Raw genomic sequence first — 17,315 nt, 5'->3', positions numbered from 1 at the left:
TTAGTGATAAAGGTAGGGGCATTATTTAAAAGATTTTTTTATGCTCCTGTAGCAACACCTACAAATGGTTAATTTGTGTCATGATCAATAGAAGGATTCAATACTATAATTATGCGTATGACTTGCTGTGAGCTCATTTATTGTCACATTTAATCTTGTGTTTTTCCACAGAAAGGATTTAAAATATCTATTTTGGGTTAATTTTCCAAAGCTGATGCTATTGCTTTTACAATGTTTTGTGAGAAAAAGAATATTTAACAGGAAAAAAAAAAAATCAAAGGTTAAAGTGTGCCTGGTTAGTCGGTGGGACCCAGTGAGTGCTAAATGCTCAGAAGCTTTGCTTGCTTAGCATGAATTAAATCTTGTTGCCACTGAAAACTAGAGTGTTCATCCACATGGCTTCACTTCTGAAATTTACATCTACACCTGTCAAACTTTTAAAACCAGAGTATAGAACACTTTCGGCTAGAATTCTTTCTAGCTAACACGAGAGACTGTAACAGCTCTGTTTTAATACCATTTCCCCATATTTGCTGAAAGGCATTAACCATCATTTATGTTTAAGCAGAGAGTTCAGGACATGGGGCGAGGGAAGTGTAATTCATTCTTCATGTTTTTACTTATTCAAGATCTCACTTCCATAAACAAATGAACGTAGAGTGGCAGGTGTGAGAAATTAGTTCCTGTTTTCAGTCAGTGTGGCGGTCTGGGTGAAGAGCTGCCTGGCTGGACATGGCAAGTCCCTCGATGGACATCAGCGAACTTCCCAGGTTCATTGTAAGAAAGTTTTATCCTGCGGGCCTCTCCTGGTGGCACAGCGGTTGAGCGCTGGGCTGCGAAGCTGCCCGCAGCCTCTGCAGCACCGGTTCAATCCCTGGCCACTGGCGAGGGATAGACCTCTCCTGCCATGCCCGCTGCTCCCCTCAGCAGTGTATTTCATCAGTCTGCCTGTTCTGTTCCCCGCTCTGGTGAATTCTCTCACCCTCCTGCACTTCTGACTGTACCCAGTGCTTGTATAAATAAATAAATAAATCTTTAAAAAAAAAAAGAAAGTTTTATCCTGCAAGTCAGATGTTACAGCAGCAACAAAATTCGTTTCTCTTAAGAACATTACCCAGTTTCTGATGCGTCGTCAGCCCCTTTCATGTAGTGCTCTTGCTTCATATGAACATTCTTTCCTCTCATGGTGATGGTTATCAGGGGAAAGCCTTTCTGCAGTGTCCAGGTGTTCATCATGGTTTTCACATCAACGCCTTCCTGTCGCCAGTGCTGGTTTATACACAAAAAAGCAGAGATATGACCCACTTAGACCATGCTCTAAGAAAAGGCAGAACTCCAGCTTGGATTCACAGAGCTGCTACTGATTGACAACCTCCTCGGTGAAGCTCTTTCTCATCTGCCCCTCTGGCCCCCAGTCCTGCTCCTTCCTCCCCCACTTCCTGTCATCACCCCCCATCAGAGCACTGAATACTGACTCTTCATTCTCCTCCTCTGCACGTACATATCTTGAGAGCAGGTACAATATCTGGTTTTGTTTGACATACCTCAGGCTTGGCAGCAGGCACAAAGCAAGCATGTTAATGAATGAATGAGGGAGACAGTGGCTAGTTTTCAATACATGCCTCGCTATGCTGGCTGTCAGACAAGCAAGGAAGAGAAGAATGTATGGCGAAGGGGAGTGCTTTTACAGAGACAGCCCAAAGTCAAAGAGTGGTGAATGCAAGAGCATATAATCTTTTAAAATATTTTTTTAAATATTGAAGCAAGAATAAAAGGGAAAATATGCTATAGGACATTCTAGAAACCAGTGAATCATTTCCAAAAAAGAAAAAAAATTAATAAAGGCAAGAAAATAAAAACATGGTGAATAAAATTCTGGTAATAAAATAAAATAACCAGACTCACAAGTTCAGATAAAGGGAATCAGACTGTTCTGTGACTCAGATACTGTGAATTCTATGTTTCTTAGCAGTTAAAAACCTGAGAAATGCTAAATTCAAATCCCTGCCCTATAATTTACTAACCATATGCCTTTTAATTTCATATTCCCAGCTGGAAAGATGGGGATAACAGTACCTCCCTCTTAAATTTAGTGTGAAGAGTAAAGATGATACACTAGTACCTTATCAGGGCTGAGCACATGCCTGACACATAGTAACTGCTCAAGAACCCTTGTTGCATTGGGCCTGTTTCTTCATTGTTAAAAAAAAAAAAAGCAGGTGGGGGGTGCGGGGGGGGGGGGAGGGCCTCCTGGTGGTGCAGGGCTTAAGTCTCAGTGCTATCAAGCTATCAGCAGCCGTTGCAGCACAAATTCTATCCCTGGCCAGGAGATAATCCACATGGCGCAGCAGACCTCTCCTGTTTCACCTGCTGCTCCCCTAAGCAGTGTATTTCAGCAGATCTGCCTGTTCTGCTCCCCACTCTGTCTCTGGTGAATCCTCTCACTATCCACCCACACCCTCTGTTATTCTGGCTTACACCCCAGTTCTTATACGCATAAAGTAAATCTTAAAAAAAAAATAACAAATACAGTTATGGAAATGACTGATACATCTTGACTGATACACCCCTAATCTACACAGAAACATGTCATAAATTCACTACTTTACAGAGAGTGAAGCAGAAGAAATTAGTATCACTGCAGACTGTTACCAAAGAAAGCTACGCAACTCCCTGTGTAGATAATGAAGTAAAATTGTGAAAGATGATGATCAGTCTAAGGCTTTCTTATCTAGAGGAAGGGCGATATTACCAAGGATGTCAGGAAGTTTGGCAAAGAGCTTTCCTCAAAGAATATGGAGTAAAGAGCGAGCTCTAACACGTACAGTTGTAAACACTTACTGAGGTTGAAGATGAGTGTTGACCTCTAGAGCAAAAGCCTTCCATCCCTTGTGTGCCATCTGAAGGGCAAATCTAAACGGATAATAAACACATCACTAGTTTCCATAGAAAACATTCATGATTCTTCCCAGAGGGCTATGATACGAAAAAAAAATTAAAAACTTGAAAATATCAAATGTAGAGATACACAAAACATACTCACACTCGCCATGCTATTCCACAGGTCCTCATTTTTTGTGTTTTTATAGCTGTACTTCTGGAGATACTGCACAATGCCACTTTTAAATGCATCAGCACTGAGATAATCCCTTAGCATATTCAGAATACAAGCTCCCTGAAAAAATAATATGAATAATTGACTCTATAGCTATCTATACTTTTGTTGCAATCTAATCTACTGTCTTATATTATTTTGAAAGAATTCTTTCAAATGCAAATACATGCAAAGTAAGATTTTGAGGTTGGGGGATCAATGAGTTAATTAGTACAAGTGGGTTAAATCTGGATTCACCTGGAAGGGGGTGGAACATGGACTCTTAATCCTCCACTGGCGACAGTTATTATCTCAGTTGTCAAGTCTCCCCAAGGAGCAAGTTAGCATCACCTGCCAGCTCCCACAGTGGACAGCTGAATAGATAATGGCACCGATTAAACATTGATCTTCAACCACCATATGGGCCTTCCCCCACTGCCACTCTGGGGCAGTACTGGGAATGACAGGTACAAGAGGTGTAACAAAAGTGAGTAGCTGGTAAGGAATGGTGCAAACTAGGCAGCCTCAAGACCTGAGGACTCGAGAGGACAAGATTCACAGTGAGAAGGAAAGCTGGAGATTTTCTAGATTGTCTGTGTGCCTATGAAGAGCTATTTCCCCTCCACTCCCATTACTGTAGATTATGGGCCACAAGCTCAAATGCCTCCTATGATGGACAGGTTACATAAATGAGGGTAAGAAAATGCTTTTATCCTTTTTATTCCTTGCACTTTTAATAGAAAGATGCAGGCAAGAAACACTGTGCTACTGACTACAAATAAAAGTCAAGTACAAAGGTAAATGACATATGCTAATGACTACAGTTAAGTGCAAAGGTAAATGACAATGCTACTGACTACAAATAGAGCAGTCAAGTGCAAAGGTAAATAAATGCTCAGTGAGAAGAAAATAGAAGTGGTTGGTGATGGAAGGGGTAGTGGAAAAACAGAAACTTGCTCTCATCAGGAAGTCACGACACTACATAGAAAAACACAGGGCTGGTAAGAGAAGGCAGGATTCTGGATTATTATATAAAATCTCCCAAGGATTAAAAGTTGGCAACAATCCCCAATTCTCTATTAAACACTTTGTGCAGGGGCCTCCCCGGTGGCGCAGCCATTGAGCACTGGGTTGCGAAGCTGCCCGCAGCCTCTGCAGCACCGGTTCGATCCCCGGCTGCTCCCCGGCCACCGGAGGAGGGTCCCACATGGCACGCAGACCTCTTCTGCCGCCCGCTGCTCCCCTCAGCAGTGTGCTTCGGTCCTTCTGCCTGCTCTGCTCCCCGCTCTGGCTCTGGTGAATTCTCTCACCCTCCCGCGCTTCTGACTGTACCCCAGTGTTTGTATAAATAAATTAAATAAATAAATAAATAAACTAAACACATTGTGCAGGATAATACTTCGCAGTTCAATACTACAAACCATATTTTATAAGGCACTGAAAGGTCAGCTACACAAGGGCAGAATTTTTGGCTGGTTCAGAGTTGATGTACGATGAACAGTTATTTGTTAAATAAACAGAAGGCAGAGCTTCTGTTGACCATGGATGTTCAATTTATGACAGTAAATGAAGAACTGGATTATAAGCCCAATTGCAAGGTAAGTCTAAAAGAGTTAACTCCACTCAGCACAGGTCAGAACAGAAGGCATTTGATTCACTGGCCATAAAGAAGAGAAAGTCACCCACACCCCCACCTATAACCTCCACTCAGTAATAAGTTTAGTGTCCAAACTGTAGCTATAGAGTCCATTTTACCTTTTCATAAGAAACTTCATCAAAAATCTCCCGAATCTGAGCAGGAGTCTCCACTGGTATGGACACAGGGTGTGAGGAATTTAATGCATCTACCTCCATGGCACTAAAACATTTGCCAAAAAATAATCTTCCTATTGAGACAAAAAAGAAAATCACCTGTGAGTTACATTTAGATGGAAAAGATCAAAGGAAAAAAGTTTGATCTGGTGCAACAGGTTTATCCTTCACCCTTCTGGTAAAGCCTATTTAATATTTACAGAATTACTATTTTCTAAAGAACATCCTTCAAGATGTGGTACATATATACCATGGAATATACTCAGCATTCAAAAAAGATAAACACATGCAATTTGCAGCAACATGGATGGCGCTGGAAGGGATCATGCTCAGCGAAATAAGCCAAAAAGAAAAAGAAAAATACCGGATGGTCTCACTCATAGCAGAATCTAGAAAACTTAAATAAGGGACCAGGAAAATGAATATAAGAAAGTGAAAATCAAAATCAACAAAAAAACTATGAACCAGAGACACTTTTTGGGGGGTGGGGGGCAGGAGGGGAAGGATTGGGGTCAGAATGGGGCGTTTGCAATTGTATGGGGGAATATAAAAATAAAATTTAATATTTAAAAAAAAAAAAAAAAAAAGAAAATTTAAAAAAAAAAAAAAAAAAAAAAAAAAAGAACATCCTTCAAAAACAATGATTTGGGTAAAAATTCCAGATTTTGCTGATCTTAAAAACTTATCAATTTAAAGAAAATTTCATATTAACTTAAAACATAGCTATGCAAATTACCAAGAGAAAATGATCAAGATACATAAATGCACAAAATTATGCATTAGTATAAATATAACTAGTAATTTCAACATTTCCAATTATCACCTTCCATATTTTAAAGCAAAGAAGTTTAGCTTCAAAACCTAATTTAAAAAAAAAAGAACAAATTCCAACGTAACCCAATTAAAACATATTATCCAATAGAGTAAGAGTAATAATTCTTATTGTTAAAGATTACGTGGCACCTAGGATAATATTTGTGATTCTCTGTAGTATAACATGTATATTAGTACAACAATGTGTAAACTATGTGTACAGAAGAAGAAAATGATTTATGTTAAATGAAAGTTATTATAGTAGGGCAAAGGATTGTATACATAAGGTACTGTTTTTTTTAATTTTACTATATGTGATTTTCACAAATTAAATACATGAAAATAAAACAGGTTCTCAAACATTAAATTTGTGGCCCATTTGAGTTTAGCTTCATACACAATCAAATGTGCAGTTACCTAAGCATAATTCATTTGATTTAACAGCAAGGGTCCTCTTAAAATAATAGCAATCTGTGGGCCTCCCTGGTGGCACAGGGATTAAAGACACAGTGCTATCAAGCTATCGTCAGCCACTGTGACAGGAGTTTGATCCCCGGCCAGGGAGCTAACCCACATGGCGCAGCAGACCTCTCCTGACTGGCCTGCTGCTCCCCTCAGCAGTGTATTTCAGTCAGTCTGCCTGTTCTATTCCCTACTCTGTCTCTCGTAAATCCTCTCACCCCCCCCCCACCTTTGGCCTGCACCCCAGTTCCTGTATGCCTAAATAAATCTTTTAAAAAAAAAAAAAAATAGCAATCTGTACCTATCTTCAGTGAGCTGGGAAATGAAGAAAATGTTGTCATTACTTTTTGTTATTAAGGGACACAGTTTCACAATCCAATCTGGAAATGTCTTTGTGATATATGTTTGGATTTCACTTGCATTTTAAAAACATGATTTATATCTAAAGTTACAAGGATTTTTCCCCCTATTTTAAAAAGATCGGATTACTAGGAAAGGGAAAGAAGTAGATGCTAACAGAGACACAATCAGGGAGAAAGGGCAGCTGCTGCTTCTTTGCAAAGGGAAGAGCCTGCAAAGGTGAAAAGAAACACCTGCATAGTCACAGGGAGGCAGGAGAGACAAGGAAATTATTAACCTAAGATTTATAAAATCAAAGTTTAGTAAATGTTTCCCAGTGACACTAAACAGAACAAATTATCTCAAGTGTAAAGGCAAATAAACATGTCTTACAACTTTCAGTTCTGGATGAGTCACGAGTAGAGACACATATTCCATAAACTTGGCAAAACCCTCATTTAGCCAAAGATCATTCCACCATTCCATAGTGACCAGGTTCCCAAACCACTGGAAGAAAAGTATTTCTCAAATTATTCACATTTTCCTTGAATAACAGAATATATAGCCATAAACATAAGGCACTAAGAAATACAAATTATATGTACAATGTCAGCATATGAATGTTAAAGAAAACCTGACGTAAGTTATAAAATATGGTTCAATAATTTTTCTTACGGGAAAAAGACAAAACAAATGAATCAATACAATTCACACAATTTAAGAGTAGCCACATATGTCCCATAAAAGCAACACAGACCTAGTCACATGATATTTTTAAAGACACACATTTGGGACTGTCTACCTGGTGAGCAAGTTCATGGGATACCGTCATGGTGATGCCAAGCTTACTGGAGGCAGAAGACTTTTCAGCATCAAACAATAAAGCAGATTCCCGATATGTTGTCAGTCCCCAGTTTTCCATAGCACCAGCCTGGAAGTCAGGAATAGCAGCAAGATCTTTGGAAGAAAGCAGTAAAAACATTACCAATCTCTAAATAACACCTCATCCAAACACACTTTCAGAATGAGCAGGTGTAAGTATCAAAAGAAAAGCTTAGCTTCCCGTACAGAATCAAACTCTAGACAACCTTTCACAATAGAGAAAAAGTTGCTCACTTGGGTGCTGTGTGATAATCAACTTGGTATTCAGGCTTCCTGACTCCCATTTCTAAGGTTCTGACAATGAGTCTGGGGACGGAATGTTAACAAATGGCTCAAAAATCCACTACTTCCGATACCCCAAACTCCTATTTAACTGACAACAGTCATTTTAAAAACTCATGTGATAAAGAAAATGCAGATTCTTCTAATGTTATGTAAATTTATTCATTCAAACATACATTGTGTGCCTTAAATGTTCCTACCCAGTATGTGTCAATAATGAAAAATGCAGCCTGCCTATGCCCTTTGCTGACTACCCACTAGTACAGTTAGGTTTGCCTTTTAAATCAGAATTATCCCCATGCCAAATGCCCCAGGAAACTGTACCCAGATCCACTTTTATTATCATTAGAGGATCACTGTATACACAGGGGTCAGAAAGATCAGCCCCTTGGCTCACAACTACCCAGGTTTTTAATAACTTTGAGGCGCTGCTGGGACAACCATGGGGATGCCAATTAGGAGGATATAGTCTATGGCTGGGGCCATTAAGGGCTATAGTTTGGAATAGCTGTAGAAATCTCTACCTTGTTTGGGTAATGGATATGGAATGCTGAAATAATCCTCATAAATTCAAGAAGAGTCACTGCAGCATCCAGTGCATAATCTGCCTGATTTATCTTTTCTGGCACAGCATAAATGGAAACCTGAAGGGAAAGATACAAGAATGTTACTCCAATGCTATCAAAGCTTCACTCCACAACTAGATGGAAGACTAACATTATACCATTAGCAACTTCATATTATGGGATATGGTTGCCAAAATTCAAGACAACTGGATGTTCTTGTTCTTTCCTTAATTCTGTATTCATTCTTCATGATCAATTCACCTTCTGACCACAACTACAAATACAACATATATAAAAATGTCTTTAAATGTTCACATGAAATAGTGAAAAAGTAAGGTGACTTAGAGGCCAAAACGGAAGAGAGAGTGAGACCTTGAGAAATCAGACAAGCACTGCAGTAAGCTTTTGTCCTGAAACACTATCACAGCACAGACAGGCTTGAGCTTTGATATTCAGAGGCTAGGAGACAAAAATCCAGAGCCTGACCATGGGGTCTGTCCACCAGGAGATAGCCCCTGCATAAAATTGAACTCTAAAAGATCATGCCTTTATGGTCAGGGAAAATGAGAAACAGCCACCCCCTTCTTCAAGGAATGCAAGGGGGAAATGTCTTATTCAGACCTTGGTACTCTTCACAGAAGAAGGGGGTTTACTAGGGGAAATTGTAGCTGTAGCCTAACCTTTACCATGTTTAGCTGCTGGACTTAGGATAAATAAGCCAGTAGCTTAACATGGACTGGTAACTGCTTCCAGCCACCTGACAGGAGCAAACGAATTATCTCTGTAACAATCCACCTTCAATTTAGGTGACAGAAATTCAAAGACATAAACCACAATACGCACAAAGGAATAAGATACCGTGAGCAAGAGCCGGCAGAAGCAATAACCTCAGAACCAGATATACAAGGATTCTGATATGACAATTACTAGACACAGAACATATTATACGTATGCTTAAAGTTTTTGAAGAAATAGGGGACTAAAGATACCTGTATGTCTGGCACACAAAATCAATGTGGATGTGGGGAGAGAGGGGGTTTCCCCAACCACCAAGTAATTCTGACATCAGATGAGTGTCCTTCAAGTCAATTTAATTCTGACACTAACTGCCCTTCTAGATAATACAGATTGTATTTCAGTCCTACAAGGCTACTCACACTCCCTTTTCAGAGGCAAACCTCAAGTCCAGTTTATCCTAGGTTTCTGACTGAGATGCCAACAACCCCATCCTTCATCAAATGAATGTTAGCCTAGCATACAGAACTCATTTTACTTACCAGATTACCAATTCATTATAAAAGGATTTAACTTGGGAGCTGCCAGATGGAAGAGATGCATGGGGCAAGATATGGGGCCAAGCTGGGGACATCCACACTCTCCCCCTCCAGATGGCTACTCTTCCAGCACCTCCAACTTGCAAACTCTCCAAACCCACCTGCCCTTTGGGGTTTTTATGGTGTCTACATTACACAGACGGGGTTGATAAAATCATCGGGTTGATAAAATCATTAGCATCTGGTGATTGAACTCAACTCCAGCTGGAGGTCAGTGAGGCACTGAAAGGTGCAATTCTCCAATCACCTGCTTGGTTCCCTGGCAATCAGTCCCCTCTCCAGACTACCAAAGTCACCTCATTAACATAACAAGAGACACCTTTAAGGTTCTCTGCACTTAGAAAATGCCTAGGGTTTTATTTGCAAGACACAAGCAGAGAAGGGGGGTGGTGAAATTGGGGAGGACACAGGTGCTGTAGTGGAGGGAGAACTGGGGATGACAACTGACAGGAGAAATCAAATATCGTACAAAAATGAGCAATGATGTAAGAAGATAAATTTAATAAAATTAAAATAAAGTCCTAGGGTTTTACGAGTTCTCTGTCCCAGAATCAGGATGAAGACCAAATATATTGGCCTGTTGGAAAAGTGATGATGCATTTTTGCTTCAAAAAACAGGAAAAAGTCATGACTTTTCTGAGAACCCAATATCTCCTTTATTTATAAATCTCAGTATCACAGGAAGAGACATAAAAAGAATCATTTATAAAGGATATAAAAAATTGAGTGTTTCTGCCGATAGAGCTTCATTGCTGAAATTAGTATGCTCCCTACCAAATCTCAGGTATGACCTTTAAGTACCAAATAATTAGAGATATCTTCACAAGAATAAGACACTTAGTACTATAGAAAAAGAGCCAATTCAGCAGAGAAGTCCTAACTTCAGGCCCCTGTGAAAACCAACACAAATAAATAAGTTATCTTCAAATAAAGTGCACGCTCTCCTTTCCAAAACAGGTATTGGTATTCAGAACCACACAGCAGTTCCACAGGCCCCCTACACCATGGCAGCGAGACAAGGGGCAAGAGCTCCTAGAAAAGACCTTTTCTGAAGTCTTCCAGTATTTCCTGGCTCAGATGCTCAGCCCAGGCCCATCTAATCTGCAGACTACACCAATCTTACTCCCTTCCCAAGGCCAGAAATCACGTGCTCAGGTTAAGTAACGTTCACTTCCAAATTGCAGATAGTTAAAGCCAGAAAGAACCCAAGAAACCAGATCTAGTCCAACTCTGACATTTTAAAGAAGTATCAAAAATACCGCAAAGGGCCTCCCTGGTGGCGCAAGGGGTTAAGATGCAAAGTATGAAGCTATCCGCAGCCTCTGGAGCATGAGTTCAATCCCCAGCCAGGGAGGTGACCCACATGGCGTAGCAGACCTCTCTTGCCTCACCCGCTGCTCCACTCAGCAGTGTATTTCAGCTGCCTGTTCTGTTTCCTACTCTGCCTCTGGTGAATCCTCTCATCCACCCCCATATACACACCTCTGGCCAGTACCCCAGTTCTTGTATGCATAAATAAATAAATCTTTAAAAAAAAAAAATTCCAAAGGGAACAGGGCCAACTGAGGTCAGAAAGCCAGTTAGTGGTGCAGCCAGGGCAATGGCCCAGGCCAGGCCTTCCGCATGATTTTGTTGCTAGAACTCACTGCACATATGAGCATCTGTCACAAGAGATTGAGCAACCATTTGCCCAACTGAGGGGGGCGGGTTCCAAGACGTGGGACTTCCGGTTTTAAAACCAGTACAGTCCCGGGCAGGCCAGGACAAGCTGGTCACCCCGTGTGACAATCACAGGTTCACCTTGACTCCTCTCTTGGTCATCTTGCTGACAGACTTGAAATCTGAAACAATGAAGGCCACCAGGTAGGTGCTCATCTTCACGGTGACATCAAAATGGTCTTCTATGAGTCCTTCAGCAACTGTCACGGATTTAACCTAAAATCAGAATAATTTAAGTCATCAAATAACCCAATACATTGAACACATGTTAAAAACAGAAATTTCCTAACTACAAGACATAATATTGAAAGTATATGGCATGCCATTGGTATAATTATTTAACATTTTCTCTAACATCTGATTGTCATTTAGACATTAAGGCCAAACGATTCTAAGCAATTTTTTAATTCCATACGATAAAATTCACCATTTAAAGTACACAATTCAACTTTTTTTTCTTTATATATTTTTTTATTTATGTTCACAGTTGTGTGACCATCACCGCTTCACTTTTAAATAATCCATATGATCACAAACTGAGTCATGTTTGCAACCTGAGGCAGGTTCCTGAGACAGGAGAGGCAAAACTAAAGTTACTGCCTTTGCCAAGATAGAGTCCACTTATCTTTAAATACAGGTATAAGAATTGTGGCAATGCAATTTCTATTTTTTTTTTTTAATTCTACACTAGGAAAACAATGTGACCATGTGTTATAGGGCAACCCCGATATAAAAACGGGTTGCCTGGCTGTGGGTCTCACCCACATGCTTAAAAGGGACTTATTAATCTCCACTACAGGCACACACAAAAAGGTTAATAAAAGGTTTATTTACAAGGGAAAGGGAATTAAGGAAATGTACAACTCAGGGAGAAAATAGGGAAATAAAGTCTTTAATGCGTCCTACCCGATCAGCCGACCTGGAAACCCAAAGGCACTCTCCGAGCTGGCAGAATGCTGCGAGCTGGCAGAATGCTGCGAGCTGGCTTAGAGCCAAAATGGGGGATCCCCTCCAAAGCCCACGTGTCTGGCTTTATACCAAACCTGGCTGCTTAACCCCACCCTCAGGTCCCAGCCACCTTCCCTTTGGTGGTGATGGGATTTGGAGTTCCCAGTGTCTTTTGGCTTTGGTCTGGAGTGGTGGGTGGAGTCTACAAAGCCTGTATGGAATTAGCTTTAGGACATCTTTTCCCTGTAACACATGTACAACCCAAAATGAACTTCTATTTCTTATACAATTGAAAGTGGCCTGTTCCTGGGCCGGAGCCCACAAAGCCTCTTCTGAATGCATCACTGCAATCAGCTTTGAAATGCAATCAGTGAGGTAATGGTCTGGAGGTAAGCATGCATTCATATTTCCACCTCTCTCCTGTGCCCACATCCTTGTTAATACCCATGCACCACCAGCAATGGTGCCTGCTGGTCATTAGTCATTCTAACCCTGACTCTGAGAGCAAACAGGTTTACTCTAGAAGAACCCCAAATTACCTTTTGTTTTTAAATGCATTCCACCCACACCTAATCCAAATTTCGTTCCTGAAGTTATGCTAATTATTAGGAAACTGGGTTAATTTAATTTAAATGTGATTAACTCCTGTTCACTGCCTGTAGACTTAAATGTTCCATAGCTTTATTTGCTTTTCTATCCCCCAAAAGATCCTTTCAAACCCACTGTCTATTTCTTCAACCCCATGTCTGCAGCTCTGGTCACTCCTATTAGATTTCTGGGCTTTCCGTCTAGGAGGCAAGATTACATTAGATTTTCCTACCAAATAGGTCCTGATATCCATGGATTTAGACTTCAGCACCTTAGGGATGCCTCAGGGACTCCTGGCTTTCACCCCCACCCCTTGCCAGTCTACAGATTCCTCCAGTCTTATTAGTTTCCATCCATCTGTGTTCCATTATTCTTCTAAAGCTGTAATCCTCTGATGAGAGACTCACTCCTGTCCCAGAGAGCAATATCATATTCAAGGAGGGAACTATCACTGGAAAAAGCATGTTGTCTATCTCAAACTTATATTGGAGAATGGCATAATTGTTCATCTTTTCACAGACAGAGGGGGTGGCTGGCTAGAGGGTGCAACAAAACTGGTAGGGATTTGCATAAGAGTGTTTTTCACTGGAGGTCCTGTCAGAATCTTGTTTGCAGAAGGGATCCTTATAGTAATTTGGGTGAGGGAAAGTAGAGCTAAAGGTTGAAAAGGTTGAGAACACACTAGAGGTTGGTGTGTGGCCCTCAGAGTCCCTTCCTGCTTGGATAATAATTCCCTGGTCAGAACAGGGAAGAGGCAGGTGCCCTTCAGGACTCTGGGCAAACCTTATTCTACACCGAGTCTGAACCCAGGGCTGGAATGCTTCCAGGGGGTATATGCAACATTTGCAGAGTGTAGCTCAGCTTAAGATAACTGGTATTGGCACGGTCTCGTCACTTTTAAAAAGGAGAAGGAACACTGTCCACATCTGCTTGGAATTAGAGTTCAAGGGTTTCTTTAAAGGAATCAGAGCCATCTATTCTTACTCTGTATTATAATCAGAAAGATTACATTTTTTCTTTATCTGTGTGCTCACTTTCCGGCATATAGTTGTAAACTATATCCTTAGTAGTAGGACACAGTATATAGAAATCCAGGTTTTGAATTTAAAGGTATTTAACACAGAGTCACTAAGCATAACAGATAGAGTTTTTAAAACTGCATACTAACCTATCCAGCACCCAAAGGGAAGAGCAGGCACCGGTGACTATAGAAACCAACTATATACTAGAAACATGACCTTATTCAATGAAGCAATTTCTTTGAACTCCTTTTAAAAGATTATAGGAAAAACAAAGGTGCAAATGCTTTATGAGGGGCACGCTCATCCACACCTGACCTCAATTCCTTCCACAGTACCTCTCCTATTAGCATTGATGACCTGAAATGTCATTCTTAAATCTTGCATGTTTTTAAGAAACTTTTTTTTTTGTGACTACAAAAAAAACAAAATTGTTTAAAACAAAAGGTTTGTAAAAGAAAAGTTAGTTATCTGTCAGGCAATAAAACAAACAAAATAGGTGACCCAAATGTTAACTGTCACTGAGTAAGACATGTCACAACAATCAATGGATTTTTCCTGTGAGCAGATCCATAAGAGTGTGGACTCACCAATGGCATATTGGAGATAGCTAGGTGTCTTGGCTCCCTTCTGATCTTGATTGAAAAACTTGCTTTGAAGGCAGGTTCATCAAAGCACGGAAAGGCCATTCTGGCTGAAGTAGGTTCAAACTGCGTTGATGCAAGTATCCTAAAATGTTGCACGTGAAATAAAAACACAGCATGAAACTCCATGGACTCTATAACAGGGGTGATTTTTAATTCCTAACATTACCATAAGATAGTTGGATTTTAGTGATAAAAGATATGTGACAAGTTATCATAAACTAAAATTTAAAAACAAGTAAAAAAAATGGGAACATGGAATGCAAAGTATTTTACAAAGGGTTAATAGCTTTAATGAGTAACCACCATGTGGAACAGCAGGTACATGCCTTAAACAGGCAACTCACAAAAGAACCTACAAGTACTCAACAAATATATCAAAAGCTGCTCAACTTCTTCAGTCAATGGAGTGTCAGTGGAAGGGTGATAATTGTTGACTTCAGGACTCTAAAATGATTGCCAATACACAGCATTGGTTAGAGGTGAAGCAATACGACAGGGAATAACAAATGTTTGTAGATCCTTTGACTTAGCAAGTTTACTTCTAGGCACTTACTCATATACAAAGATGTTGGTCAAAGTATTGCTGATGTTGGAAAATTAGGAACAACCTAACCTCCATCCATGGGGAATTAGTTTAAAAATTCCATGCACATATATTTTAATAGTCATTAAAATGATGTATAGTGATAGCCATCCATATAAAACATCTCTTTAGCATATAAAAAAAACTGTCTAGTAAAGCAGAAAATATAATTCCATTTATATAAAATAAAGTGCATGCATTATTCTAGACTTCTAGAGCAGTCTGGAAGGATGTTACCCTAAAAAGGTAGCTATATCTAGGGACTATGAGTAGGATAAATTTTACTTTTTAAAAACTCTTAGGGGTAAAATCTGACTTTTTAACCTCAAAAGTGATATGAAATCAGGAAAACAACTTAGTTATAATCTACTAACAAATGAAATTTGATTTTTAAAATTTAGTATAAAATCTCCCCAATAAATTACCCCTTGTCCTGCAACCAACCAGCCCAGGCCGGGTAGCTTCATTGTTGGTTCAGGCAGCTTAAAAGAGACTCTTGGAGCCCTTGGCACCATCCCCACAGGTTTTCTAATAGAACGGAGGGGAAACAAGCCAGCAGGGATATAGCCACTTGGGCCCCCTAAGAATCTCTATACACTCTTTCCTCTCGCAGCCATGCTCCAAAGCACTCCACCGCATGGGCCTCTGCCGCACTCAGTCCTCTGACGACGCCCTTATGTGCTCAGTCTCTAAGCTCAGGTGTGCCCACTTACATAATCCACGCCATACTCCAGGTGCCCACTATCAGGCATGCGTACGCCGAGCCCACGCTCACAAATGCCTCCTGCATTCAAGGCCACAGGTGATAGCCACAGAGGCCAACATCAAAAAAGCCTGAACAATCTTCCTTTACCCTATACCCCTTAGAAACAGAACTAAGCAAGGCAAGTGAGGATCCCATAAAAGTTTTAACGGAGAGAAAAGTACTTCTACTACTAAGCTATGATGATTGCACTTTGTCCTGAAAGAAGGTATGCTGGTCTCAATCCCTGGTCTCTACGAATGTTGAAAATGAGGTTTTTGCAGACATAACCAAGTTAAGACAAAGCCATCACGATGGGTCCAGGTCCAAAGTGAATGGTGTCCTCATACAAAGAGGGATATTTGGAGAATAGGCAGGTGCCAAGAGAGGCAGAGACCGAACTAATGTAGCCAAGGAGCAATGGCCACCACTGGCTAAGAGGCAAGGATTCCACCCCGAGACTCATAGAAAGCATAGTCTACGAGCACCCTGATTTTAGATTTCTAACAATCAACTCTAAAACTGTGATAGAGTAAATTTCTGTTGTTTTAAGCCACCCAGTTTATGGAAAGCAGGTCCTTTAACAATGTCATTTTGCTGTCATGCTGATGAGAATACTACAATGCCAGCGAAGGTCGAATGAAAGGATTTTATCTGACTTAATTATATGTCACTTTGCTTAAAGATGCAGTTTCCAAGAATCTATGGACAACACTGAGGGCTGTACTTTGTTACAGTAGCCCTAGAAAACAAAGAGAATTATAACATTATAGCCCATACTCTAATTAAATAAGCAAATAGGTAGTTATTCTACTAGAGCTAGAGGAAAGAAATTTGGCTAAAAAGAATGACAAAGATCAAAACAAAAGGGGGAAATTAGCCATTTTTTATTCTACAAAGAAGGTGCAAAAACAAAACAAAGAAATAAGAAAGCAAGGGAATTTTAGAAGATAATCCACAGAAACAATCAACTTAATGTGGGCAGCACTTGAAGCTTAAAAAAATAGAAAAAATTACCTCACTTCCCCCTCTTTGGTTCTGTAGGTGCTTTTATAAAATCCATGGAAACTCTCAGAGAGGTTGCCAGCATAGTCGATGGTCACGGTGTAAGGGAGCCCAGCAACCAGAGGTTCGGGAGCCAGAAGTGCAATTTGCTCGTGAGGCGGGTACTCCAGGACTCTCAGTGGTGTTTCAGGCTGCCCCTCTCCGGTGCCTCTCCTGAGGGTGGCTTTTGATATCTGCAGGCGGTTACTGTGCAGGATGATGGCACTGGTGGGCTGGCTGGCTGTGATTTCCACTTGAGTGGTGCCCCAAAAGTCAGAGTGGTGAGATTTGCATGGATCATGAGGTCGTAATGAACAGGAATGATGTGCTCAGGAAGTCGCATCTTACTCCATGGAAATGGTGTCCCATCACTAGCTTTTGGAGATGTAGTTTCCCTGCTCTCACACCAGGTAGGAGTTGCCACCGTTAAGAGAATCAATA

At 40.5% G+C, this 17,315-nt stretch overlaps 1 protein-coding gene across 1 annotated transcript; it reads right to left on the bottom strand.

The window, feature by feature from the left end:
- Positions 1–1,106: 1,106 nt before the first annotated feature.
- LOC119233331 (endoplasmic reticulum aminopeptidase 1-like) lies at positions 1,107–17,310 on the bottom strand (the record flags this gene model as incomplete). The annotated part of the gene is given in 13 exon segments (XM_037495573.2): positions 1,107–1,269; positions 2,842–2,913; positions 3,044–3,175; positions 4,850–4,965; positions 4,968–4,980; positions 6,914–7,027; positions 7,323–7,477; positions 8,209–8,253; positions 8,256–8,328; positions 11,385–11,519; positions 14,449–14,587; positions 16,848–17,151; positions 17,154–17,310. Coding segments are annotated over 13 exon segments (1,614 nt in total), but the record flags the coding sequence as incomplete, so codon positions are not given.
- Between the last annotated feature and the right edge of the window lie 5 nt (positions 17,311–17,315).

The sequence above is a fragment of the Talpa occidentalis genome, unplaced genomic scaffold (assembly GCF_014898055.3).
Source record: "Talpa occidentalis isolate TD23 unplaced genomic scaffold, MPIMG_talOcc4v2.1 talOcc4.785, whole genome shotgun sequence".
Lineage (NCBI taxonomy): Eukaryota > Metazoa > Chordata > Mammalia > Eulipotyphla > Talpidae > Talpa > Talpa occidentalis.
Note: the sequence above shows the minus strand (reverse complement) of the source record. Positions and strands in the feature narration are given on the sequence as shown.